The sequence below is a fragment of the Megalopta genalis genome, chromosome 1 (assembly GCF_051020955.1).
Source record: "Megalopta genalis isolate 19385.01 chromosome 1, iyMegGena1_principal, whole genome shotgun sequence".
In the NCBI taxonomy this organism is placed as follows: domain Eukaryota; kingdom Metazoa; phylum Arthropoda; class Insecta; order Hymenoptera; family Halictidae; genus Megalopta; species Megalopta genalis.
In genome coordinates this window covers 23,403,806-23,431,133 of record NC_135013.1, presented here as the reverse complement: position 1 = coordinate 23,431,133, position 27,328 = coordinate 23,403,806, and the positions used below count along the sequence as shown (strand labels likewise).

The 27,328-nt window shown below is 42.2% G+C and overlaps 1 protein-coding gene across 4 annotated transcripts in view; it reads right to left on the bottom strand.

Moving 5' to 3' along the window:
- sowah (ankyrin repeat domain family member sosondowah) overlaps nucleotides 1-27,328 on the bottom strand; it is a 167,683-nt gene that overhangs the window by 113,362 nt on the left and 26,993 nt on the right. For all 4 annotated transcript variants that reach the window (XM_076523414.1, XM_076523409.1, XM_076523424.1 and 1 more), the window contains 2 exons: nucleotides 21,134-21,169; nucleotides 19,333-19,437 (listed from right to left, as the gene is read on the bottom strand). In XM_076523414.1, the coding sequence (XP_076379529.1) occupies nucleotides 19,333-19,437; nucleotides 21,134-21,169 (141 nt within the window). The remainder of the gene's footprint in view (nucleotides 1-19,332; nucleotides 19,438-21,133; nucleotides 21,170-27,328) is intronic.

Here is a 27,328-nt window from a genome sequence, read left to right as displayed (position 1 = left end):
ATTACTTATGGTTACGGAACTATAATCTGCCTTATATGGATAAACACAGGAATATTTCTCGATGTTTCCTTCGCCAGCAAAAAAATATTTCCGTCCGAAAAATCAAAGAACCAAAATCCAATAAAGCTGTTTATACTTGAGTTTGACACATGGAACAATAATAAGAGGCTAAAGAAGTTGAACCCTCTTCGACTTTGGAATATCCAGCGTCTCTTCAGCGTCCCGAACTCGCTTCCCCGTCCCAGAATTCGGCGCAGCAGCGCTCGCGGTTCGCGCCTCATCGGAAGACTCCTCTCCCACCGGACTGAATACTCGAAATTACAGTGGGAGCGTGTGCGATAGCTCGGCGCAATTAGCGAGCGGAGCTCATTATGGAGATTCCTCCCGTGGAGTGGCTAAAACGGCTAATACCGTCTCTGGCTCGTCGAATTCGTGAACGAGGGACCGAAAGAGCGATGCGCACGCTGGCTGGCCGCATAGACCGGGCCGTAGATGAAAAGAAAACGGCGCGGCGCGGCGGTCTAACGCAAACGGCGCACGTAAAACGTGGGATCCACGCAGGCGGGCCCTGCGTGTGCACGAGCGCCGGACGGATCGCGTGTCGATCCACGCCGAGATATTTGTTACTTTACAGTTGTATCACGTTTTTCGCGTGGAAACAAAGCCATTGTTTGTAGTGCGTACACGTCACGGCCGCCTGAGCCGATCGACGCGATCGAGGATGCGGAGCGCCCGTCGAACCCGACCTCTCCTCCTACCGAAACCCAGCCCGCACCCTTCCCAAGGAACCCACTGAAATCTGCCATTTTTACGAGCGTCGCCAAGATGGCTCCGCGCGATTTTGTCGGACACTTCGTTCCGTCCCATCGAAGGAACCCATCGGACCTGGATTCATTCAGAAGTTTCCAGATAGCTCGTTTTAGTTGGTTTCGAACTATTTGCCGGTTATCCTTGAACGTTCAGATTCGGTTTGTTGATAAAGAACTGGAGGAATGCGACGCTTTCGGTGACTAATTGTTGGATTATGCTTGGCGATCAGTCGATCGCGAATCTTTAAGCGGAATAGAAATTGTTTGCATCGATTCCGAGGAACAAGAATCACGTGGAAATTTCTTTCTTCCCTTAATTATTTATCAAGCTGAAGATATCACATTGTCCATCGTAAATTCACGACGCGTTTTTCTGGTTTAACTTCTTGCCGTACCATTCTCTTTGCGATTATAACGATTAGAACTTTTTTGATCGTAAATAATTTCTTAGAAGGAAGAGAAACTTTATATTTATTGTGTGTTTACATCTACTTAAATATTTAAGTATTGGTCACAAGAAAATAATATTTGACTCCAACTTCAGAGAACGGAACGTTATACATACCTAACGGCTTATTATTAGAAATCTCCGTCTCGAATTCGACTCGTTAAATTACGGCGAGGGGTTAAACGCACTGCTGGGAGGATTTACACAGACCGCTAATGTTTAGTGAGTTATTATTGACATGAAAGCATTAAATAAAAAATCAAAATCAACTGTTTTCACTTTGCACATCGATAATGAAGAGATCGAAGTTTGGTCGAGCAGAAGCAAGTGTATTAAAACCGTTCCTTTTTTTACAATTTTTCTTACAATTGTGGATAAGAATTATGAGTAAGAGTGAACACATAATTAATAGCGGTCTCACCGACCGGCAACGGTAGTTAAGGGTTAAGAAAGGGTCAAAAAGAAGAGAGTTAAGGCACCTAAGAAATTCGCTGCTTCTCAAAGACTTGGGTTGTACAACTCCTGGCAAAAAGTTTCCAATTATATACGCTAATGTATAATTTACAAAGAATATTCGTATTTTGGGGTTATAAAACGTTCTTATGTAGGTGGGATCTAAATAAAATAAATATGTAAGTACAACGTAACACACAATCTTTCATTATTTTGATTCCGATCATTAAGTTATTAATATTTTGTCATATTACCACGTGCTCGCATGACACTTTTAACGCGTCGGGGTATTCGCCTAAGTTTTTACAATCCCTATCTTTCCCCGACAATTTTATCGCGTGCCGAAATTCCTCTTTTTTTACTGCGTAAAAGAACATTTTATCATTCTAAAACGCGAATACTCTTTGTAAATTTTGTACAAGCGTGTACGACCGGAAACAGAATACCGAAAGAACCTCGCGAAATGCGATGATATTCTAGGTCGTTAATTGTCGTGTAGCAGAAGTGCAAGAAAAGGAGGCAGGAAAATTGCACCCCCCCTTGAACAATCCTATTTCACTTAAAGAATAACCTAGCGATCCTCGAAGACTCAGATTTCCCGCACCGATAGAAGCATGCAACACATGATGTTCTCGCCGTCGAATTCTCGGATCACAGTAGCACGAAAGCGAAGGAAAAGTGGGGCGTATGGGAGCCGGCCGATAATCTCGCATGCGAGCATAACGATCAGTGCGCGGCGGTTTAACACGCGTATTTTATGAATTTTAAAGCGCGGCACAGCTGTTGTCACGCACCGATACGAGTCGTGTACCCCCCTCTCTCTCTCTCTTTCTCTGAATGCCTTCGTAGGTACTCGCATTTGCAGGTAGTTTGTTTGACATCGTCGCTGCTAACTGATACAACGTGGATCGCAGGACGAGGGGAACGCCGGGGATTGACGTGGCCAGGGGTGCACGCTTACGTGGCGATAGATCCGACCGAGTTTTCGAACGGAAAGGGCGTACCGGATGTTTCAGCTCGCCACTTTAGGGACATGTGGCTCGGGGACAGATAGCCATCGGTCTTGAAGCTAATTAGCGGCGCGCAGTGCGAACAACCAGTCGCCGGGCTCCGCATCGTTCGCGACGTATACGTAAACGCGTGTTGCTCGCGAGATGGTGAACGCCCTTCCCCGCTTGTTCCCCCTCGTTCCTTTTTTTGCTTCGCATTCGTCTTCTTCGGAATCGTTGATTATTCCTCTTTGTCCTGCGGCTTTCGAACCGAGACGAAAAATATCGTCGCCGCACCTTCGCAAGGGCGGGATTTTCTATTCTGCCTTATACTCTACAGGGTGTCCCGAAATTTGTTTTAATAATCGACGAAGGTATTGCAGCAAAATCAATGAGCAAAAATCGTTTGGTTTAAGAAACGTTCGCGTTAGTTTCATGATTTAAATACAAGCGTTGCTAAATGTACAACGAAAAAAGAAAGATTATCTTTTGTATGAAATATATAATTGAATAAAGAATATCAAAGTATATTATAATATCCTTCTGAATCAGTTATATTGCTGCTTTTGACAAGAAATGGCAAAACTTATGACAAGTATACTCGTCAGAAACAGTTATGTACCTGGTTAACAAATCATGTGCAGGAGAAGTAGGTATTATGTTTATTACAATGTACTAGTCGAAATAAAAATATTTGTTTCTATGAACATTGATTTTTTTTGCGGCCCACCTAAAGTTTATTTGGCCCAAGTTAGCTTTTGCGTTTGACACTCCTGTTCTACGCTAATTGCCGTATGGCACAAGTCACTCTTTTACCAGAAAGAGACATCACAATTCAGCGCAATAATGGTACTTGTTTATTCGTTACGAGATCGTTTATCGAGTGTCAAAAGAAACGCAGTTTTTCCCTTAAATTACGTTATCATAATCACTAATCTTTCGCTTTACGCTATTCTTAATTCTTTATGAAGTATTACAGAAATGTCCAAATTTTCCAATAAATTCGATAAATCCAACGAATTTGTCACGATAATTCGAAGCTTTGTTAATTTCTCGAAGATTGTCTAGACAGAGGGTGTATTCGAACTAGAGCAGATCTCTAAGCCGAGGATCGACGATCGTGCGTCACGAACGATTCCGGGGGACGGAGATACCAGCGACGTTTCGTCGTTATTGCTCGCATAATTTCTCCGAACCTCGGGGCGCGGTGAAATTACGACTGGACGAGAATCGAGGCCGAGCGTGCGTGCGAGGCCGCGATCCGCGCAGCGCGGCGTGCACTCGCACACCTGTACCCGCGACATTAATCACCAGGAGCGAAGCGTATCTGTCACGGCCGAGTGAAATTCTCTGAATAACGAAACGACCGGCAGTCTTCGGGATCGCTCGGTGCACACGACAATCCATGGTAGGACATTTGTCGCTGGCTGGTGTCTTCGATGGACAGCCGACGTGTCCTCGGTTGTTAGGAAGAAGTTCGTCAAACGCCGGATATGTGCTCGAAAAGATCCGAATTGATTCCCCGGGATCTTTCAACGATTTGTATAGAAGTTTTTCTGGTATAAACGTGATGAAAGAAACTGGGACATGTGTCGGGAAACCATTTATTTCGGCGACACTGTCAATTCATGTGGTAGGAGTTGTTGGATAGTAGCGATTCTTTAGATGAAGATCATACGGAGACGATTTTATTTGAACACGAGAAATCATTTATATGTAATTAACAGACTGCGGATGTTCGTGCAAAATTAAATTCTCTATATCAGTTACACGATGTCACAGGTTTTATCTTTCTTTTAATAATTTTAATAAATTTAAATGAATACATCCGCGTTTTGTTGACTTCTTGTCATCATTTCACGGTTTTAAGTCGCGTATACTCATTTTTGCCATAAACGCATAAAATCCGCAGTCTAGTAATGAATTTGGTTCAGTATTATTTGCTGAGACGATCGTAAGATCGTAAGATCGGCGAAAACAATGCAATGTAAAAAATCGGGCTATTACTGTTAAATTTATTTTATCGTATAGGAAAAATGTATTAAAAGCGCACTGGTAGAAAATAACAAGGGTTATTATTATCCTCTCAAAATTGATCGAACGAATATCAGAACATTATTTACAACTTGTAATAAACTTGGTCTAACAGTAACTTACTCCTGGTTTATCAAAAAACGAATTGAACAAAAAGGACTGTCGAAATAGAAATAATACTAATATAATCGCGGCTTATCTGTATGTATTTAGAGTTTAGAATACGAGTGTATATGCGCGTGGTATGTTTTCTGTAAGTATGATGCGAGCGAGTAAGTTAGTCGCAAGTTGTACTTCGAGATGCAACTCGAGCTGCAACCCTATTGTATTGCACATTTTCCTATTACAGTAATTTCTCCCTAAGTCGGGCTCAGATTGTGGACAATTTGGGAAGAGGAGATATGATTATTCGAGCCTCGCGGCTCGTTTTTATAGTTGTTGACAATCGATAACTATAAAATAATAATAATCGTATCTCCTCTTCCGAAATTGCCCATTTTTATAGTATATAGTAGTATATATATATATCCGACGCAAAGTAAAAATAAAATAGAAATAGTCTCGGCCAATAAAATTTCTCCCGAAATAGGAAAGATAGTATCAGAGAAAAGATGTCAAGTATCAGGACGTAAACAATAATTTAACTTTATATATGTTTATATATATATATATATTATAGTATATAGTATATAGTATTATATATATAGTATAGTGAATGCAGACGAATTCTGTGGAAAAATCCTCGGTTCAGAGCTACGTATCGATTCCAAAAAGCCAACAAAAACTGAAAAACTTGAACGAAGAGCGGAAGGCTTAAAAAAAGAGCGAGAGGGTTAAACAAAGAACAGGCACACAGAGGTCCGTCGACGGCAAAAGCATCGGAATGGAGCATCGACACGAAAATGGAGCAAGTTTCTGGGACAGTTGCAGGGACGAAGTTTCACGGGCCGCTGCGCGTAATCGGCTCGAGTTTTCTAAGCCGTCGTCGGAGCTTTCGCACAGAAGCGGCTAAACGAATTCGGTTCTTGAGTTTCATGGCCACCGGAAGCCATTGTCTTTCCGATACTCCATTCCTCTCTCTCTCTCTCTCTCTCTCTCTCTCTCTCTCTCTCTCTCTCTCTCGAGCGCTTCTTTTTTTGTCAGCTCCCAACAGAGGGTACGCCGATCGAGTCCACGGAGCCGCCGAGTTTACGGAGTAAGCACGAGAGGAGTTCGGACTAATTCGAGCGTGAGTAGAGCGGAGTCGAATGCCGGAGCCACGTCAGGAACGAAACGTGAAACTCGAGAAGACTATTAGAGCGAGGAGCCCGGCAAGGTGGGGCCCCGAAAAACAAGGAAGAACCGGCACGACCCTTGGAAAACGAAGAAGACGATGCCACGGGAAGATGACGCCTCCCTGGCGCCCCGATCTGCGACATCCTGCTCCGGAGACTGCCGCCATTGCTGATCCCCTATCGGCCCTCCGAATCCCCGAGACTCCCTCGACCAGAAATTACCCAACTTTCCCCTTCGTCCGTCCTACCGATCTACCTCCGATGGCTAACTCTCGGCTCGAGAATTAAACCGATCGAGAATTTTCTCGATCTTTCATTTTCTGATCGTATTTCCGCGAAGTCGCTTACGATGGGAGGTCCTCAGGAGTAACTCCGACTTTTTGACTAGCCTTTGCCCGATGATAGAGCCACAAATACTGAAATTAACAGTTTTTGAGGTATCTAACGTCGAAGTTCTTTATTTGGAAATATACAAGTAGCTAATTATTTTAACGTTACTTTATACTCTGTAGAATAAAAACTCTCTACCTCGATTGCAGGAAACGGAAGAAGAATGAAAATGTATTCCCTCTAGGAACAAATTTAGTTGAAATTGAAAATAGCATAACAGTATTTTAAAATTTTTCAATTCTATTCATTGTTCCAAATTTCGCAGGCAATTTTTCTTACAAATGCTTAAAATCCACGGCATACGGATAACTTTCTTCTCTCATTTTATCTCGCGCCTGCTAGTTTATAAGTGAAAGATCTGGATCTCTTTCGACAACCACCGCGAAGACATTGTAAATCAGGGGTGTCAAACTCGCGGCCCGCGATGAACATTTTTGCGGCCCAGTCAATATATCCGACGCAAAGTAAAAATAAAATAGAAATGTGAATTAGAAATGTTGAAAGTAGTCTCGGCCAATCAAATTTCTCCCGAAATAGGAAAGATAGTATCGGAGAAGAGATGTCAAGTATCAGGACGTAAACAATAATTTCACTTTATATATGCTCATTACAATGTACTAGTCAAAATAAAAATATTTGTTTCTACGAACATTGATTTTCTTTTTTTGCGGCCCATCTAAAGTTAAGCATTGTTTATTTGGCCCAAGTTAGCTTTCGAGTTTGACAGCCCTGTTGTAAATGAACAGCGATACAAAGCAACCATTAAAACCAATAAATAGTAACGCACGTGTCCGAGTGTTTCTATAAATCATGAACGAGACTCTTCAGCTTGTACCTACGAAACGCGCTGTGAACGAAGCGAACATTGACGAATTATTTAGTAAGTTCCAGCAGCTTCAATTGACCGTGGCTCGCACTCATTAACCGCGTAAGTGGACAACCGCGGTCGGCCAAAGAAGAAAAACAGTTTCGCCGGGGAACCACTTTCCCCGCTAATTATCAGCATCGTGGGTCCGAGCTTAATAACGACCGGTCCAAAAATACGCAAGCCCGAAAGCTCGTAGCCCGCGTAAGGGGCGACAGGTCGTTTGGCGAGTCTCGGGGCCGAGGATAAATGATCACCGCGAGCTGAATCCGCCATGGCGACCAGCGGCTACCGGTCCTCCGATAATAAGAACGCAATTACGAAGTGGAACGAGACACCTATAAATAGGCGTGCTGCGCGCGGAACGACGATGGGAAGACGGTCGAGGACGCGCGAGAACAACGGCGGGGGTGGGAGACGGAAGAAGGAACGGTTAATTTGTTGCGTATCAGCAGCACCGGCAGCTACGAAGACAAGCTGCGAGGAGGGCACCGGGCCTCGGGTTCTTCCTCAGAAAATAACTAGAGATAATTACGAGCATAAATCAGAGTGTTAATATTCGGGGGCGTAGGTAGGAGGCGCAGGTATCTCCGCGTCGCCCCGTCGAGGCTCTCGGGACCATCGCGCGCGAGAGAGCTCCGCCGAGAAAAGAAGGATCGAGGGGCCGCGAACGAAGAAGACGAAGAAGAAGGAGAAGCTGACAGGAGAAACGGCGAACGGAATAATGCCGACTCCGGCATCGGTAGATCATTCGTGGCCGACGGATACGCCTCCTTGTTAGCCGGGGTTTACTTAGTCCTGCGACGCTGCCAGGACGTGCGTTACGCCTGCTAATAGCCCACCGGTAACGAACTACCGTCGGCATATTTTCGAGGACCTTTTCGAGCGAGAACGCAACCGTTTATCCTCTCGCCGACGCTCCTATCGATCATTCTCGTCAGCGCGAGACCTGCTCGCCTCTGCAAACGAATTCCCGGTCCAGGCTTCGAACGAACACGATCTTCGCGATATTTGCTTAATTCTATTTTTCTTCGGGCTTGTTATACACTGCGTCCGTCCCGTAACTATGAAACCACCAAGAATTTTCAGTCGTTTCGGTACGTCGTATATAAGATTTTATCGAGAAACAATATTTTTCTAAAAAAAGGATACATTTTATTCGGTAAAAGAAAAGAAAAACGGAAGAAAACTAATTTATTCTTGTTTAAAATACAATACGATGAAATTGTAACAATAATTTAGTAATGCTAGGTCCACTTCTATTACGAATGGGTTCGAGTATTTTACGTACTTCCAATTAGATTTTATCGTGTTGTTTTTCTCTCTATGTATTCACGAGAAATGATCTTTACAGACTTTTAATTATATAGTTATGAAACACTAACGAATCAGCGTTTTACCGTTGTTTTGTATCCGAGTGAACATAATCTGTTCTTCTGAAAAGATACATTATTTCACAATATGATTTCAAACATGCCATACTTCATTCAATATTATGTTAACTCCTATGAAAGGTTTGAGAGTTATGAGACCCAGTGCATTATAGAAGTGACAGCTTAATTTTATAGGCATTGCAGAAGCGTTACCTTATGATTAGACAGTGGATTTTATTATGGTGCACGGAAGTATTTAAAATGCAATTAAACGTGCATATTAACAAAAGTTAATTATATTATTATTCTATGTTCACCGCAAGGTATTTTCTACTTGGTGTGAAAAGTATATTTTTCTTCTTCAGATTTCTATAAAAACGTTCATGAAAATGAGAATTTGCATAAAGATTCACAGTATAGTTATGATCAAGGAAGTAAGTTAGGGTGATCACCGAAGGGTTGCTTGCACGTAGACACACTTTCGTTTGCGATACTGATTGGCTCACAAATTGTCGGTAAAGAACAGTATTGAGCGAGCAGCTCGATCTTATGCAAAAAGTAAGGCGATCTTTGCGATTTTTTCTTTGAGAAACTGCGCAGCGGATCTTTTTAAAATTTCTACGTTAAGAAGAATGAGTACAAATTTTTTCGTTGAAAAATACGTGGAAACATATGTAAGAGCATTTTCTAGCTGCAATTCTTGCCAGAAACGGAACCGTATTTCTCATTCGTCTACGTAAACCACAAGATTCAACTCTTAGCACACGGAAGATTTTTCTAATATAGCTACGAGCAACTCGGAACAAATTTTACATAACTTGTGATTTTGCTATTTAAAATCGAACTGAAATAAAAATTAATAAATGATTATCGAATTGAAATAAATTAATAAACAAAAGATTTTGTGTTTTTTTATTTGTGCACTTTATATTATTATCTCACAGTATGGAAAAGAATAGGAATTGAAAAGAAATGCCACTTTGACATGAATATACATATAATACACATACATGTTGCCGTATCGGCGACACCGAGTGCAAAGGTTATTACTTTTGCGACAAACCTGGATAGATTAAATTGAACACTAAACCTACCAAGCCAGTTAAAATAATCGGTTTCATATTTCGTGTTTTGGAGTTGCTGAAACGACGAAGAATCTTTCATAGACAATGATTGAATAAATTTCTTAATATAGATTGCAATAAAAATGACGAAAGGTTTAAATAGACACAGTCTTCTCGTTATTATGAAGCAATACATACTCAAGTTACTCTTAGAGTTCGGTAGGATTGTTGTTAAAACAATGAGAAGAACGTTGAAAAATTTAGATTTGGAACCTCGGGAGTGTAGTATCGATAAGTGTAGTATCTATAATATAACTATAGAATATATTTATATATTCCAATATTTTTCTAAGTTTTATTTAATTTTCTAATTTATTCATATTTTAACCTTTTGCGATCAAGGCTACTTTAATTGTAAATTCAAAAGGAAATCGATTTCTTGAACTCGGTAAACCAGGCTCTATCCTCAAGGATTGAATTGCGAGACAGCCCGCGGTTTTCGCAGGGAAAACGAAGGAGGAGACGGGTCCTGCCCTCGGATCTCGCTGAGATAAATCGATCGTTCTACGAGGGGTTTGCCAGACGGCAATCGATGGGAATCGAGCCGATCTTGCAGTTCCTGGCAATTTAATTACGCCGCGGTATTTCACCGACATTTTTGTCCGGTATCGGAACGAGATATCAACAGGGCGAATGGGGGAGGGGGAGAACGAGAGGCGCTGGACGTGGAAAAAGAGAAGAATGCGCACGGTGGCGTTGAAACACTCATAACAGGTGGACCGATGCCCGAGCCGGAGATGCATCTTCGAGGTGGGCGGTCCCACACTCCTTAAATCAGCCCGCAGCCACCATAACATTAAGGCTGTCCCTCGCGAAGCCTCACCTCGCCCCTCGTCCTCGCCTTTATTTGTTTGCTTAGAGCGAGTAATTAGAATCCGATACAAATGGTTATTATTTATCGACGAGCGCCGACGAGGAGAGCTTTTGGGCGAAGGAGGATATGGAGGAGGAGGATGGGGCGGCGAATGCAGAAGTAGGTAGGAGGGAACACCTTCTGATTGCCTGGCGTTATTAAACCGACCGATACCGGCTGATAAATACACGGACGAGACCGTGAAGTCTACGCTCTCTCGCCACCGGCCAATATATAACGCCGCGATCGCGGCTAACAGCTTTCCCTTCTTGATATCTTGCTGCTGTCTGGATTCCTCTCGCGTGCTGTTGCGGCTGCGCCGAGAATCGGCGGGGTTGTTTGTCGAGCGAACCCGCAAAAACTTCTATCAACCCTTCTCAACGAGCTCCGCCCCGCCTCGTTCGCTCTAATTTCGATGGGAAAACTTAACCGCCTCTTCACATTTTTCGTAGACCGACCTTGATTTTCTGCGTTACGTTCACAATCGCATTCTGTCGAGCGAACGAGAAACATTCGCTTCATTTTGTCATCTGCGATCTTGGTAAATCTGATGCCTTGGAAATCTTTAATTTTCTAAAGATTTGATAGATGACAAAGTAAAGTGTATTTTTCTCGTTCGCTCAAGAGAATGCGATTGTGAACGTAACGCAGAAAATCAAAGTCGGTCTACGAAAAATGCGAAGAGGTGATTAAATTGTAAAATTTTCTAATAGATATAGTATTGTATCTATAATTATAGAATATATTTATATATACCAATATTTCTAAGTTTTATTTAATTTTCTAATTTATTTATACCTTAACCTTTTGCGATCAAGGCTACTTTAACTGTAAATTCAAAATAGTTTTTCCGACCTGCAATTACTTCCACGTTATACTGGATGATTCACCTAAATCACTGCGTCAAAATATCTCCTTCAACAGCGTTGTTAAAAAAATGTTTTATAGGGAATTTGGCTGGTATCGAGAGAAGAATACGATGCAAAAAGTAGTTTTTCTTTGAAATATTTAGGTGGCCTGATTTCAGTGGACCACTCTGTATACAGTGTTAGATACGTTATTTGCATACACAGTGTTTTATGCAAGAGTCTGATAATCTACGAATTATTTCGAAGTGTGATATAACAATGTTTAGCGATCGTTCATTGAAATGTTTTTCAACCCTCTGTACTAGGACGTTCATAAGATCAGCATGGATAAAATCATACATCAAATTCTACTTAACTACAGTAATCATTTCCACCGTTAGATACTACATATATGTTTTAAATTATACTTCATTGAAAGCGTTATTTAATAAATCGCAAATAAATACGAATAAATTGCTGAAGGTGATCTGAGAAAATTCTACGTGGTCTTTTAGACACATTATTCCTAGATCTTTATGAACAATCTCGCGGATGAACAATCTCATTATTTTCTACTCCTTTGTTCCTCATATTGTTGTCCTCCATTTTTCATTTCCTCTATATTTCATTCCGTCTTGACACGCCTGTACTTCTTCACGTTTCAAGGAGTGACTTCGAAATAAATTACTATTTGTATTGTTAATATTAAAAGTCTCTACTCGACTGGAAATATTGCCAGATGATTGCTGATACCGCCGATACAAGAGAAAGCGAGCGTAAGTAATAAATTGGCTCGGTAACAGCACAAAGAAGAATGCTTTGAAACGGACACACCTGCTTCTCGGAGCAGAAAACGTTTAACGTCGACAAGCCTACCACAATCCGCGTAACAGGAATCAGATAAACGCTAATGCTCTACTAAAGCCTCTGCTCTTCCTCGAATTAACATATCCACTATCATTAGCAGTCCTATTTATGGAACAATCACTGAATAATTATCTCGGCGCCAAAATAGAATGAATGCTCGCACAAGGTGTCCCAAACGAATACGTCAGTCTTATAACCAACGCAGTGTACGCATACATTTTATCCGTCGAGCTACAAGACTACACGCAACTTTAAACAATTCTTTACTTCTTCTCCAAATTCTTATGCAAATCTTCGAATGCTTCAGTAATTACTGTCTTGCCGCAAACATTTTTTGCCAAGCGTTCGAAATTCATATCTGGAATATGTTGTGACTGTTTTTTACGTGTTATTGAATTCTGTATCGTTGTAACAATTTGCCGGATGGCTCAGCCCAAGCACTCATAGAACTTAACCTACGAACTTTTTAACAGCTATATTGGTTTCAACTTTAGAACAACGGCTTAGAAGGAATTTATAGTATTTTATGATAGTCCTTCTAAGGTCAGAGAGATCAACAGATGGGAATAACAATTTCTCCTGAAATTGTTATTTAAGAGAAAATAATCGTGCTTCTTTTACACGCGTCATCACAATCATTGGAAAGTCTAATTAATAGGCTTCCGGAAGTTATCAAAACCTCCTCGTTGAGACTGAAGCTAATTCTTTTATTGGTTTCAATATTAATACTATGCCGTCCGGTGGCACCACGCTGGTGCCATGCAAAAACTATCTGTTGTATGCCGGTGGTACCACTTTGGTGCCATTTTAGAAAACTGAAATAACATTTGAACTATATTTCTTGGGTGTTAAAAAAGTTAGCAAGCTAACCATAGCATTGTGGTTGCTTTTCCTTAACCGCTGCATTCAATTTGTCCAGTTGCCAACATTCACGGATAATAAAAAATAACATAATAATAATAATAATAATAATTTTATAATATAACATTTACAGATATCATAAAAATGAGAGCGAGAGACATCTATAACTGAAATCGGCAATTACTTAGTTGCCAACCCAATAGAAACCCGAATGAAATCGATACCGTATTTAACCCGTAGCTACGCACCTGTCGAATGAACGAAAAAGGATCCGAACGATTCCAGGGAAAGGGGCATAATGGCGTCCGGATTGATGAGAAGCGGCCACGTCAGAGGGAACCGCAACCGACCCCGCGTTTCCGAGAGGACAAGCGGGAATCGAACAGTCGAATCTATCGCGATGCCAGACGCGTCCGTTAATAAAGTATAATGGGCACACGGCACCCCGACGACGATGCACACCTGACCCGGCGAACACAATGGCCGTCGACAACGTTCGGGGCACCGATCACGTAGGTCACGTGTGTGTGCGCGCCTGTGAACGGCTCTTTAATACGGGCTCGTAAACCATCCGCGAGAAAAGGGAAGGTACGCGGCGTGACTGCCGACTGGCGGCCACCTAAACAATAATACAAAAGCGTAAGAATACCAACAACGTGCCAGAAATCGCTAATTCGGCCGACAAGGTCGCGGATATTCCTCCCGCCGAATTTTATCCGAAGCTGTTTGCTCGCTGCCATTTTGGCAGCCCGTTTGCAGAAATCAGAATCGAGCCAAAGTTTTTGGTAAATTACCATTAGAAATTGAAACGTGGGATATAAATTTACACTGGCAATTTATGTAAAATTGATACTGTCAACTTATGTAGCGGGATTTGTTGCTGACGATTTTTTAAATTAAGATCATACGAAGACAATTTTTCTTTTTACAACGAGAAATTAAATATATAATAAACTTGGTTCAGAATTCGTACGATTGGCGAAAGCAGTGCAGCCAAACTGCGATAATTCTTTTGATAATTATACTCGTCTAATTTGCTTTTATGCCGCCTGTGCTACGCGGAGTCATCCCGTACATGTAAAAATAGATAAAATTATTATTATTATTATTAATGAATTCAATACCGAGTTTAGTTACAAGTGCATAAAATCAGCAGCTCGCTATACTCAACATTTACTATCTCCAAAACGAATCGAGCCGCAAAACCCATTTGCCCTCGACACACTATATTAAAAAAAACCCAGATTCATCGGCACGAGCATAATTTTCGAGGCTCGTACCGATGCAAATGAGTTAACAAATACATCCGGAGCGCTTTCGGGCCCCTGCTGCAGTTTACGGTGCAGTTGGAACGATCGAGGGACATAATGAATTTGTTTCAATTATTCAGTGGACATCTTCGCCTCGATCGACCGTGAAATACGATTTTCCGTCCGTTCATCGGGTAATCGGCCGATTTATTTATCCGAGCAAAAATTCAACGGAAAAGGGGGGAGGACTGGGGGAGCCGGGGGAGGAGCGAGAGCGAGCGTGCGAGTGGGAGTCACGTTGATTAGCTTCCGTGTTGATTTAATTACTGGGGGAATAATTGGAATGCCTACCGACCTGCCCCGTCCCCTCTCCCGACGACATCGCCCCGTCGTTTGCTTCACTTTGTCTCCCGCGCCCCGTGCCCCTCGCGACCTGACCGTTGCATATTCATCGATGGATTAATATATATACATATATACACACACATGTATATATATATATATATATATATATATATATATATATATATATATATACATACATACATACATACATACATACATATATACATACATACATATATACATACATATATATTCCACGTGTCGAAGCCTTCACTGCCACGTTACATCCCTCCGGTATCAACGACACCGAATTTCCGCATTAACAAGCCCGGAATGATTGGTGGGGTAACAACGAGTACAACCAGGAAAGTACCTTCGATGTTTTTACACTTTTTGCTGGGCATTCGAAGTTGTTCGCTATCCCAGTTATATAATATCAACCAGTTGATCGATCCAATAGCGTTCATCCCGATCCACAACTTTAGTACAATGAAACCAGACGAGAGACATTAGGTTTGCGTCAAATGAGCCGTTTATTTTGAAAGTGGCATAAGTCAGTTTACCGTAATGAAAAGTGGTGATCTTTTAATGTTTATACGAAATTATTTATACTGAGAAAAATATCAGTAACCCGAGATAACAAATACGAGTAAATCTTCTCGAAAGTTAGCATCCATACTTTTAAACGTGTTAAAACGCAAACCCTTAAATATATCGACTTAAAAACAAAGTGACTTATGCCACTTTCAAAACAAACGGCTCAAATGTAAAAGGTATCAGATCAACATGAGACTATCCTTTAGTGCAATTCTTGATATGGAATTATTGAATACGCACAATTAATACTTTCGCTACGGCGCACAGAGTGGGTTATTTGGCCCCGAAAAGGCTGACACTTACGGATTTTTAAGATTTTATCTAAACTGTCAAATGCTTGTTTTTTCAGACACCGATATTGACTTTTTAACTTCTTCAACACGCGAAACATCAACGCTTGAAAATAATGAAGAATTCAGTCGTTTCTTTTTGCAATTCTGAAACTTTGGTGGCGAATTAGTTTATATTTCCTCCGACTTGTCTCATTACATTCGCGAACGATTCGCAATTAGAATGCAAAAAGAATTGACCTCGGATTAGCCCGGATGCGTGTTTTACAATCAGTTGTTTCGGCGCGCTTCTCGTAAGCCTGCATACTTGCACTCGCCTGCATTTACGAGTGTCTCTCGATCCAAATGATTCTCTTTTTGATGACACTGTTTAGATAATAAACACATTATAGACAAATTGATACGGAATTAATGTGACGTACATCATCACTGACGTTAGTAACCAATTCGATGTCCGTCACCACTTTGAAGTTTTTGAAGTTAAAGATACACTAAGATCGACGTGTCCAACAACTACTTCGTTCGAAAAAGCGGAGGCTCGACATGCCTAAAGAATCACTGAGAAGAATGTCACTTAACTGCAGACGACCAGGATTCGAATCGTCGGAATAGCTCTAGATCTGCGGGCAAACCGGAACGGAAGAGCGGCGCGGAATCAATTCCGCGGAAGGTTGTCGAGGGGCCGCGGCGCGGAAGAAACAAATTTCAGAAGACTAAAAGGACTACAAGGCCCCGGGGCACGGAAATAAAACAGCTCGCCGTGGAAAAACATTTTCCCGCGGGCGTATATCGCGTTCCCCGCGAGAGCGCAAACCGGTCCGCGTGATAGACGGCGCGTGTAGGACGCGTCTGTGCGCGCAGGGAGAGAGCAGACTGGAAAAAGACAACGGAGCGAAGTTCGTTGCCAATTTCCACGAAGCGCGAGTCTCTCGTTGCAAAAACGAGGCCGTGTATGGTTACGTTGGTAGCGGAGCGGCCATAGGCGAGCGTATATCGCGGCGATGTTATCCGCAAACACGCGGGTTCGGCCAATTTATCCCAAGGGATGAGGCCGACGTGGCCTGGAGCCGGGTGTGGGGCAACCTTGTCCAGCGGAATGAATTCAGCACGCAGCCCCTGTGCGGTTGAGCCGCCTCCATCCCCCTTTTCACAGACCGCCACCTCCAGCCACCTCCGGCCACCTCCGGCCACCGTGCTACATCCCTCCCTACCACCCACCGAAACCAACCCTTCCGCCCTTCCCAACCGCTTTCCATCCTATGCTCCTTCCTCCTACACCTTTTCCATCGATGTTCTCCGCGAACGGCCGTTAAGGCTGGTTCGAACTGTTCGGTCGAGAAACGACGCGTGCTAACAACGACCGCGTTGTCGTTCGTGGCCGACACTTTTTACTACCCTCCGACTAATACGACGATGATGGCTCGCGTTTTAATCGACCCTCTGCCGCTGGTCGACGCGTTATACGTCTCCATCGCTAATTGCTTATAGTCCGCGTTCTTCTAGAATCACGTTACACCTCGTTTACTCTACGCTAACAAGACGCTATAGGTGTATTCCTCTATTTGGCCTGGATTACCGGTGTTTTCTGTTTCTTTCGTTGCTAGATTCCTGACGATCTTATATGTAAAACAACTCAATTAATCCTTGTGCCAAGATCAAGATGACAGAGTACTTACTCTGAATTCGTCATTTAAGATTTCTTACATTTATCCTGTTAAGGAAATTGCTGTACGTTTTTTACTTTCTTGGATAATTATACATTTATTTTTATCGAAGATGTACATCGAAAACCGAGATTGACATAAAGCTTAATGCAGTTAATATTCATCTTCACCGCTCTGATAAACGAAAATCAATTGTATTTGATAGCATTGTATACACGATGCGAATAAGTTTACCTTAAATCATTGAATAGTACTCTAGCAATGCATATTAAATAGTTATTAGTATTTTGAGTAAGGCTCGATAGACTATTCGAGAGGCAAAAACTAACTGTAAACGTAAACTGTCACTCAAGGTGAAATGGTGTTTTATTCGCGATTTGATATCGAAGGACGTTAAGGAGTATTTTTTACTATAGTTCAATGAGAACAAAAATTGTCAAATAGAAACGCGAAATTTTGTACTACTAGGTCAAAATTATGTCAAGGATTTTGACCTAGTAAAAATGTTGGAGATGTTGGGTCCGATATCATATCGACTTGGAACATCTACATTTTTACATATATTGGGTTGTCCGGAAAGTTCGTGCCGATTTTCGGTAGGTAGCGTGAGAGACCTGACCGAATATATCACAATTATTGAAAACAAATGACATGTGTACATATTCTAAAAGAGATAACTTCAGCCATGTTTGGAAAAAAGTTTGGTTACGATTCGTTAATTTTTATCAGTTTTGTACGCCTTAGAATATGGTGGCAAATAAAGTGCATTACAGGCATTTAATGCTTTTCTTTTTCCGAAAGGGCGAAAATGCCACACGAGCGGCAAATAAGATATGCGCTGTTTATGGCGAGGATGCTGTGGCCGAAAGAACTGTGCGTAAGTGGTTTGCTCGGTTTAAAGCTGGAAATTTCGACCTTGCAGATCAAGAACGACAAATTTTTTGCCGAAAAACCTGAGAGGTTCTGGAAGGATGGAATTCTCTCTCTCAAGCTACACGAAAGATGGAGAAAGGTTGTGGAACAGAATGGTACCTGTATAATTTAATAAATGTATACCAATATTTCAATGAGCTGCGTTTTAATTTTCCTAAAAAATCGGCACGAACTTTCCGGACAACCCAATACATATATCATGACGGTATAATCGCGATAACAAAGAGCTGAAAATGCGCAGGAGGATAATATCGAGCAAAATACTTATTCCGATAAAGGCTGAAAGCGCAACGAAAGCGGAGAATGAAGAAGGTAACAGGGGCCGGAAGCACGGTTAAGCCGCAGTTTAGAAAGACTAATTGATTCGAGCTCGGCCGGAAATCTCTCGGGGTCGGTTCGATGTCGGCCGGCGCGACCCTTACACGCATAACAACGAATATCAATAGTGTGAATAATCCTTAAACTGGTCGGTATCGGACAACTGGTGATCCGCTCCACATATTGGCGGTTTGGTGTACACCGGCCGCCTGATTGCCACGGGGGCTCTTAGATTTATTGACCTGTCAATGGTGGCGCGCGAAAACGGCGAATTTACAACGCCGCAGGTGTTAAGTTCCGCCGTGCGTGTAATAACGGCCTGATCCCGGGCCTACGGTAAGCCACACCGTAATTATATTTCCGAACCTCTGGCCCGCCACCTTTGTCATTATCACCGGAGGCGGCGGGGCCGTAACTCAGTGAGAGAGAGATCCGTTCCCGGCCGCGTCTGCGTCGAAACGATAACGGCCCCGGCAAACGGCGACGAATCGCGCGCGAATCCACAATTTTTTAACCGGACCACGAGGCCACGAGATTCGACTGGTAATTATTTCAAGTCGAAAGAAATTTACGAGCGATACCGTGGCCCCGAGTTCGCCGTGACGCGGCCCGGCTCTGTTATCGTCACTCCTTTTCCTTTTTTATCCTCACCTGCGCGGCTCGAGACACGCGACGATACATCGAGCGGCTTCGAGAACCCGCGAAAAAAACAGATCAAGAAAAATTAAAGATCGTAATTAGACTTACCTTCAGCCCGGTTAAGCGAGGCTCCTCCCCGGCCAGCTTCGCCAACGCCTGGTAATCCCCCTGCGCCGCCCTCACCAGCCATTCCCGCGACTTCCCGTCCAGTTGCTGTTCCCCAAACCAATAATTGCCGCAATTAACGGGGGTTACTCGCGGTGTCGACCTCACCGTATCGACGCAGCGAGAAGCAGGGCCAGGATGAGACAATGCCGGTCGAATATTTACGGTGTGGGTGACAATTTGCTTGGCAGTGGGGTAGAGGAAAGCAGTGAAACGAGCGAATTAGCATCATAGCGGCGTATGTCACATCTTCGAAGATGTTGGCTTGTGCCTTAAAATGTAATCTACACATGCCAGAACGTTAAAAAGACGAATGAAATAAATTATAAAATTACTGTGAATTAACTTAACTGTAAATTAGTTTCATAAGAAATTTGATTAGTAAACGGTACACGTGTTAGTGAACGATAATACTCCTTGTTTCTTGCAATGAGGAAAATGTGACTTAAGCCGCTATGATTTCAACTATGAATACCGTTTTGATTTTTGAATGTCATTCTTGGCAAGCAATATGCTCCCGATGTTCTTATTCGTATTCAGTCATATATTTACGTCCAATTTAACACTTCGTCTACCGGCAGTTTTCTATATAATATTCCTTTCAAAATCGAAAATCCACAGATGGGATTTTCTTAAGAAACACTCCAAAAGAGATAGAAATTTCACTTATAATTCAATAAATAATTTTGATCAATGTTATGCGACAATTTCCTCCGGAATTGTTATTTAAAAGGAAATTCTTGAGATTCGTTCGCGTACAGCCCAATCAGTGAAATACTTATTAACAGACTTCTGGTGAATAAAGTGTTAAAACAGATCTAAAACTTCTAATATTATCTATTCTAATATTATCTGAATATTATTATTATATATTCTAATATTATCTGAAATATTAGAGTACTACTCGTCTGCTTTCCTCTAACATAACATGTTGCGAATATTGTTTGCTCTCGGTAAATTAGTATGAAAGATCGCGTACATCGCGGAACAGCGATAAAAGTTATTGGCCCACTATGTACACTGGTTGTTCGACTAAGTGTAGTAAATAAATTGAAAGGCGTGTAAGAAGACAAAGTAGAATAAAACGAAAATGATTAGTAACGATGCCTAGCTATGTTTACAAGTTGTCGGCGACTGTATTAGTAACTAGAGTGAAATACACTAATCATTATTGAAGGACAACTATTAGGCGTTAATTTTAATCGTTTCTTTTTTCTGAAATAAAAGTTTAATTAAATTCGAACGCAAAAAGTTTAGTGAATGTACCAATCTCCCTCGTTTTCCATAACCTGCCCATCTTTCGGGTAAGGCTGTTCCACTGTGACGAATTCATCGATAAATTGTTATAAAATACTAAAATTAATTTGAACAGCTAATTTATTCAAAGAAAAAAATATTAACAAAAATCAAACGATTCCTAGCACAGACTGATCCATGAGCCTATCCTCCTATTATTAAGTGGCCGCGCAGAAAAGATTGAGAACCTCTTGCGAAATCAGCCGGACAGTACCGAGCACACATAGTCGAACACCCTGCGCGCAGGCTAGATTCGAGGGTCCGATTAATCGTTGAAAATTTCTAATTAAGATCTCGATATTCGATCGCGTGGCCGTTTATCCGTCCCGGGCATCGCGCGCCGGACAATTATCTTCGAATCGAGGAGGAGCGTGCGCTCGCTGGCTGGCTGGCTCGCGCGATAATCACGGACCCCGGCGCGGCGGAACGATGACGATGATGAACTTACCGAGGCAACGGAAGCGCTGTCATCCTCGTCGGCACCCTGCGGGGAAAAGAAGAAAGTCAGTCACTCAGCCGGTCGCTCGAAAAATCAACGTGGCGCGGCTACGTCACGCGCGACGTACGCCCGGGCGAACGTCTTGTCGAACCAACGGCGAAAACCGGTCGTCCGCGCGAGTTCGTCCGCTCTATATGGCCCTCGACCATAACCGGGGCCCCTATCTCCGTCTCCTTTTCGCCGCGTGCTCGCGGCTACGAGGCCCTGGGACACGACGGGGGGAAGAAAATGCGTAAAAGCAGCGGGACGCCGCGTACCATGAACGCGCCACGGTCATCAGATTGATATACGGATCCAATAATTGATTCTCTGACGCAACACCCCGGGAGGGCTGGACCAACTTACGCAACCCCTGCCCGACCACCACCGGGCCCGGTGGGTCTCTCCTCCTACGATAGGCCTCGATCGGGTGGACTTTGTCTGCCCGTATGTTTAGCGAAGCCTATGTTTGAATTAGAAATCTAACTTACCGAAATACGTGTGTAATCGCGACGTCTCGTGTATCGTTTTGTATATAATATACAGGGTGTCCCAGGTTTTAATGTTCAAACTTTGTCGGTATATTCTATGGCACAAAGTATGAAAAAAATGTAATATAATATAATATAATATAATTAATATGATATATTATATTATGTAATAATAATAATATAATATAGTTAATATAATATATTATATTATGTAATAATAATAATATAATATAATATAATTAGATACCCTATTATAGAATTAAAATTTATTTATTTAAAATTAATAATTAAATGTAAAACATTAAAATTAAATAATTTGGCGGTTTTATATTCTTATTAGAGGAACCTGTAATAAAAAAAAACACACGGCATGTGCTGATCAATTCAAGCCAACGCTCGCAGTAACAGCAAGTTGATTACTATTCCTATTCTGAATTTTTGTTATAACTTCTTAATAAAGCTCTGTATGACCTATGTTTACATAACATTTTTTTCTTACTTTGTGCCATAGAATACACTGACAAAGTTTGAATATTAAAACCTAGGACATCCTGTATATGTAAAGCGTTCTTTATTAGTAGACATAAGGCATACCACGTGTAAGTCAGACGTGTTATATCGCAAGATTAGTCCTTTTCGTTCGAATAGGGACACGTTCGGTTGAAACAATCAATATCCAACGATTATTTAACCCAACAGCCTCTCCAGCCGATTCGTCTAATGCTTGTCTAATGCTGTACCTTAGGTCTAGGAGAGCTTAGATTACTTGAAATCTCGTTTAGTAGATAGTCCATAACTCTCAATCTTGACTGGAGTAGAATCCTTTTTATCGGAACAGTACGAGAGACAAGGCAGTTTGGATAATAGAGGCTCATCTGCTAGTCCACTCTACTAGATTTTTAAGTTTCATTTTCGGGGAGACAAATTTTGAATTCTTATTATATATTGCGCAAGTATTATAGAAACTGGAGGACTACCAAGAACATCCCTTGTTTTTTAAAAAAGATCCACGGTCCGTATCTTGACCCTAAATCTACCACATCGGTCAAAATAACCGGTCTTTTTTTATTTAGAAAAAACCATGTGATAAAAGTGATGGGGTTAATTATACCCCGAACATTATGCATCTACAAATATGTAATATCAATAAGGATACACGTTAAAATGGATTTAGGGCAAACCTTACCAAAACACAAACTGACGTTTTAAAAATAAACGATTTATTATTAATAACGAAAACATAAAAATTAATCGCTTCAGATTAATATCGCGGTACGATGCGGCAACCTCTTAACCCTTTGCGCTCGAGCGGTGACTCTGAGGCACCACTAAAAAAACAGTTACACCACGTTCCAAGATAATTTTTATAATATCAAAGCTTAGGTATAAAGAATTGTTAAAAGTTTAACTGTTGTATGAGTCCGAAGACTCGATTTCGTATGCACAAAAAAATGCACTTCGTCATTGAAATGGAAATACCATAAGTCAAAAAAGTTAATTTAAATTTTCCAGTTAATATGGCTTCGAGTGCGAAGGGTTAACTCATATACTTTGTAACAAAATACTGCAGTTTTAAAACCGCTGGGGTTAACTTGACCCCGTACGGTTCGCAGAAGCTCAAAACGCGATCGAATAAATTCCTTTATTCACGCTTACATCGCAGTAAACACAGGGAAAAGTTTCAACAACGAATTCGTTTCGAATTCGGTAGTTTCAGCGTCGATAGAACTCGTCGAAAACCTCCATGACGCTTTCGATTCGTTACAACAGGATGAAAAAAGTGTTTAGAAACGTGACGAAATGTCAACAGAAGGGAACGATTATTTGATCGATAAACGAATGTAAAGCGTGATTCGTTTCCGGCAGCGCACGTCCCATCCTGCAGCTCATTTCGCGCGCTGCAGTAGGAAGGGACGGGAGAAAGCAGAAAGAAAAAGAATCGGCGGAAGGGTGGAGGTGGTGGCGAGGAGCGGCTGATCCCAAGAACGTTAAACGACTACTCATCCCTGTTAAACTGTTTGTATTTTCACTCGTCACGGCTGCATCGTCCGTTCGAGGTGCTCACATCGACACTCGTACCCGAATCAATCGTGACTCCTCGTAAATTACTTGGAGGGGGGCGAGGGGTCCGAGGGGGTCCGAGGATGCTCTCGCATCGAATCCGGCCGAGTCATCATTAGCTGGCCCCGATATATCTCTATCGATCGACACCGCCTCGCGTGTCCTTAAGTGAATTCGTGATTCCCGCGGGACCAAGTCCTGGCAACTTGGATTCGCACGCGCGCCTCGGTTCCACTTTGAAAACCAGCGCACCTGGTCCAGGCGGGAGCGTTTTTGCCGCATTTCCTAGGCAAGATTATTATTGCCGCGAATATTTTCCAGCCACCCTCCCCCTCCCCTCCCCCTTCTGTTCCGATCCGGCTTTCCGATGAGAACCACTGACCCCCCGTCGCGTCAGGTGGTGCAGCGAGGTACGTTCCCAGCTTTCGTGTGCTACGGCCACTCTCCGGCCACTCTCTCGCAGCGAGAGACGTCCGTGCCCCCTCTTGTCCGAGCGTGTCGATACACACCGGCACGGGGGATAGTCTTTATTATGTGCGTCCCCCGACCGCGCGTTATCCGCCATCAGTGATTCGACAATCGTACTTTCAATAAGCGGTTGTTATTGCCCGGCCGGCTGAACAATAACCGCCGCGGACCGACCGCAAACAGATTCGGTTTTGCTCTGTTTTCGAGCCAGCCCCGAGAAAGCGGATGTGCACGGTCGCCTTCTGATCATCTGGCTGCGAACGACTGCCAACGGAAAGTAATGCTCACAATATTTATAGGCTTATCTTCGACAGGTCTGAGAATAGTTCTCCTTGAGTAGGAAAGACACTGCTGCGAACAATATTTAGCGACACCTTAGTGATTTTTCTATAGGTGGATAAGATAATGAAGTCAGTTACTATGAGATGATCAATTGAGCCGTTTATTTTGAAAGTGGCATAAGTCACTTTGTTTTTAAGTCGACATATTTAAGGGTTTGCGTTTTAACACGTTTCAAAATATGGATGCTAATTTTCGAAAAGATTTACTTGTATTTGTTATCTCAGGATACTGATATTTCTCTCGGTATAAATAATTTCGTATAAACATTTAAAAAAATCACCACTTTTCATTACGGTAAAGTGACTTATGCCACTTTCAAAATAAACGGCTCAATTAGCTTTATATTGTTGAGAAGAATAAAAAGATTTGATTTGTTTTATTCGATAAATATGAAGTCAATTATGCCCGAAAATAAAGCAAAGGCACAGCAATTGGTCACTTCACAGTAATTGGCTCCACTATCCAACACGATGACCATGTAGATGAAATACTGTTTCCAGAGATGGGAAAAAAATTAATTGACAACTAATAACGATTCAATTACTTCTGTTAGTTGTTAATCGCAATTAATGATTACATTCGTTTTGATCATTAATCACAATTAACGATTGAAACATTACTATTAATCATTAATCGCAATTGGCGATTAAATTTCTTTCAATTGTTAATCGCGATTAATGATTGAAGTAGGCATTTCGAATACAAAAATATAATGAAATAATAAACTTTATAAAGACAATTCTTAATGGAATTCTATTTAAAAATCGGCGATAATTAATTGTCTCCTTCAATCGACGATTGACGATTAATTTTGTCAATCGATTAATTCAATCGTCGATTTTTCGACGATCAATGCCTTTAATCAACGACTGACGATTACATTCATTAATCAATCAATCCAATCGACTTTTCAACGATTAACGCCTTTAATCGCTTCCATCGATCATTTACCCAAATTGAACGTTTTAAGCGATTGATATTTTAGACACAGTAAATGGTAAATACTCTGTTCTGTTTCCAATTTTATGCATCTTCGATTTAGCAACGCTACACGATATTCGATGTAAAACATGCTGTAAATCGATAGTTCGTAACATCAAGTGATTGTAGGCATTACAATCGACTGCTACATTATGAAAGACACGTTTCTTTCGGAAAACCATGACTATCCACCTTGTATCCTCTCTGCATCCGCCCATCAAACCAATACTTGCATCAAATTATTCCGCACCAACAAGATCCATTCGAATGTAATGACCTTCTCTCTTAAATTGCACGTTGAAGTCTCGCGTTTTCTTAACCGTTTGCGTACCACGAGCCACTTTTGCGCTCTTCAGATTTTGCGTCGAGAAAAGCCAGGGCATTTGGCCGAAACAGACGACTTACGGCCCACCCGAAATTTGTCGAAACGTGCTCGGTCCTTCGGACGCGTGTATACGTCGCGCGTCGCATCGCTGTCAGTAATTCAATTTGCATTTTGTTGTTACCTATTCTAAATTAATAGTATATATATTTTCATTCGTAACGTTTTATTTTATGTTTTACGGCTTTTTTCGACACGTAATCGAAGGAGCGCTATTGCGCTCTTCGGCTCTTTTCGTCACATAATCGAAGGAGCGCTATTGCGCTCTTCGGCTTTTTTCGGCACATAATCGAAGGAGCGCTATCGTGCTCCTCGGTTTTTTTCGTCACATAATCGAAGGAGCGCTATTGCGCTCTTCGGCTTTTTTCGACACATAATCGAAGAAGCGCTATCGTGCTCCTCGGTTTTTTTGTCACATAATCGAAGGAGCGCTATTGCGCTCTTCGGCTTTTTTCGACACATAATCGAAGAAGCGCTATCGTGCTCCTCGGTTTTTTTGTCACATAATCGAAGGAGCGCTATTGCGCTCTTCGGCTTTTTTCGACACATAATCGAAGAAGCGCTATCGTGCTCCTCGGTTTTTTTGTCACATAATCGAAGGAGCGCTATTGCGCTCTTCGGCTTTTTTCGTCACATAATCGAAGGAGCGCTATCGCGCTCCTCGGCACTTTTTGTTTCTGTTTTTTCAGAGCCATCTGGTACGCAAACGGTTAACTCTCAAAGTATGGAGTGCAAACTCTCGCTAAAAGTAGCGAAGAAGATCTCCCACACAAAAATTATCGACCAACCTAAAACTAATCTTTAACTTGTATCTTCCAATACGTTCATTCTTCGCGTGGACAATCAAAGAAACATCCTGAGCATCTCCGCGCCCACTACCATCCCCGAAAGATCCAAGGACGAACTACTCCCGCATAAAAGAACCAGTACCGCAGGATACCGGAGAGTTTTCAAGACGTCTCGATCGAGCAGGGTCTTGTAAACGATTCGCTGAAATGGCAGCCAGTAATTTCTGAACGATTCCGCGTGCAGGCTCGGAGAGCTAGCAAAAAGCCTGTCGCGAGAAGTAGTAAACACGGTGTACACGTCGCCTCGAATCTCGATAAGCGTGAACATTCGCTAACCGTCCCGACGCCGGCGCATTAAAATCTTCGTGTCACCGGCGTGGTTCGGTTGATGTTGAGGCGATTCGAAGCCGACTACGACACTTGTTTCCCAGTTAGCCCGACCGGAGAAGTATGCAAATGGTCCGCGGATCCAGTTCCGCGGACGCAACGAGTCCGTGAAAGATCGGACGGACGTGCGAGAGCCAGAAACGCCGAACGACCATAATGGCCCGGTTATCGGATAAGCTTCTAGAAGGAGGGTAATCGTAATAGCATCGCGACGATGGCTCTGCTCCGATCGAATCGGTGACGAAGGGAGAAGAGAGGGTGGGAC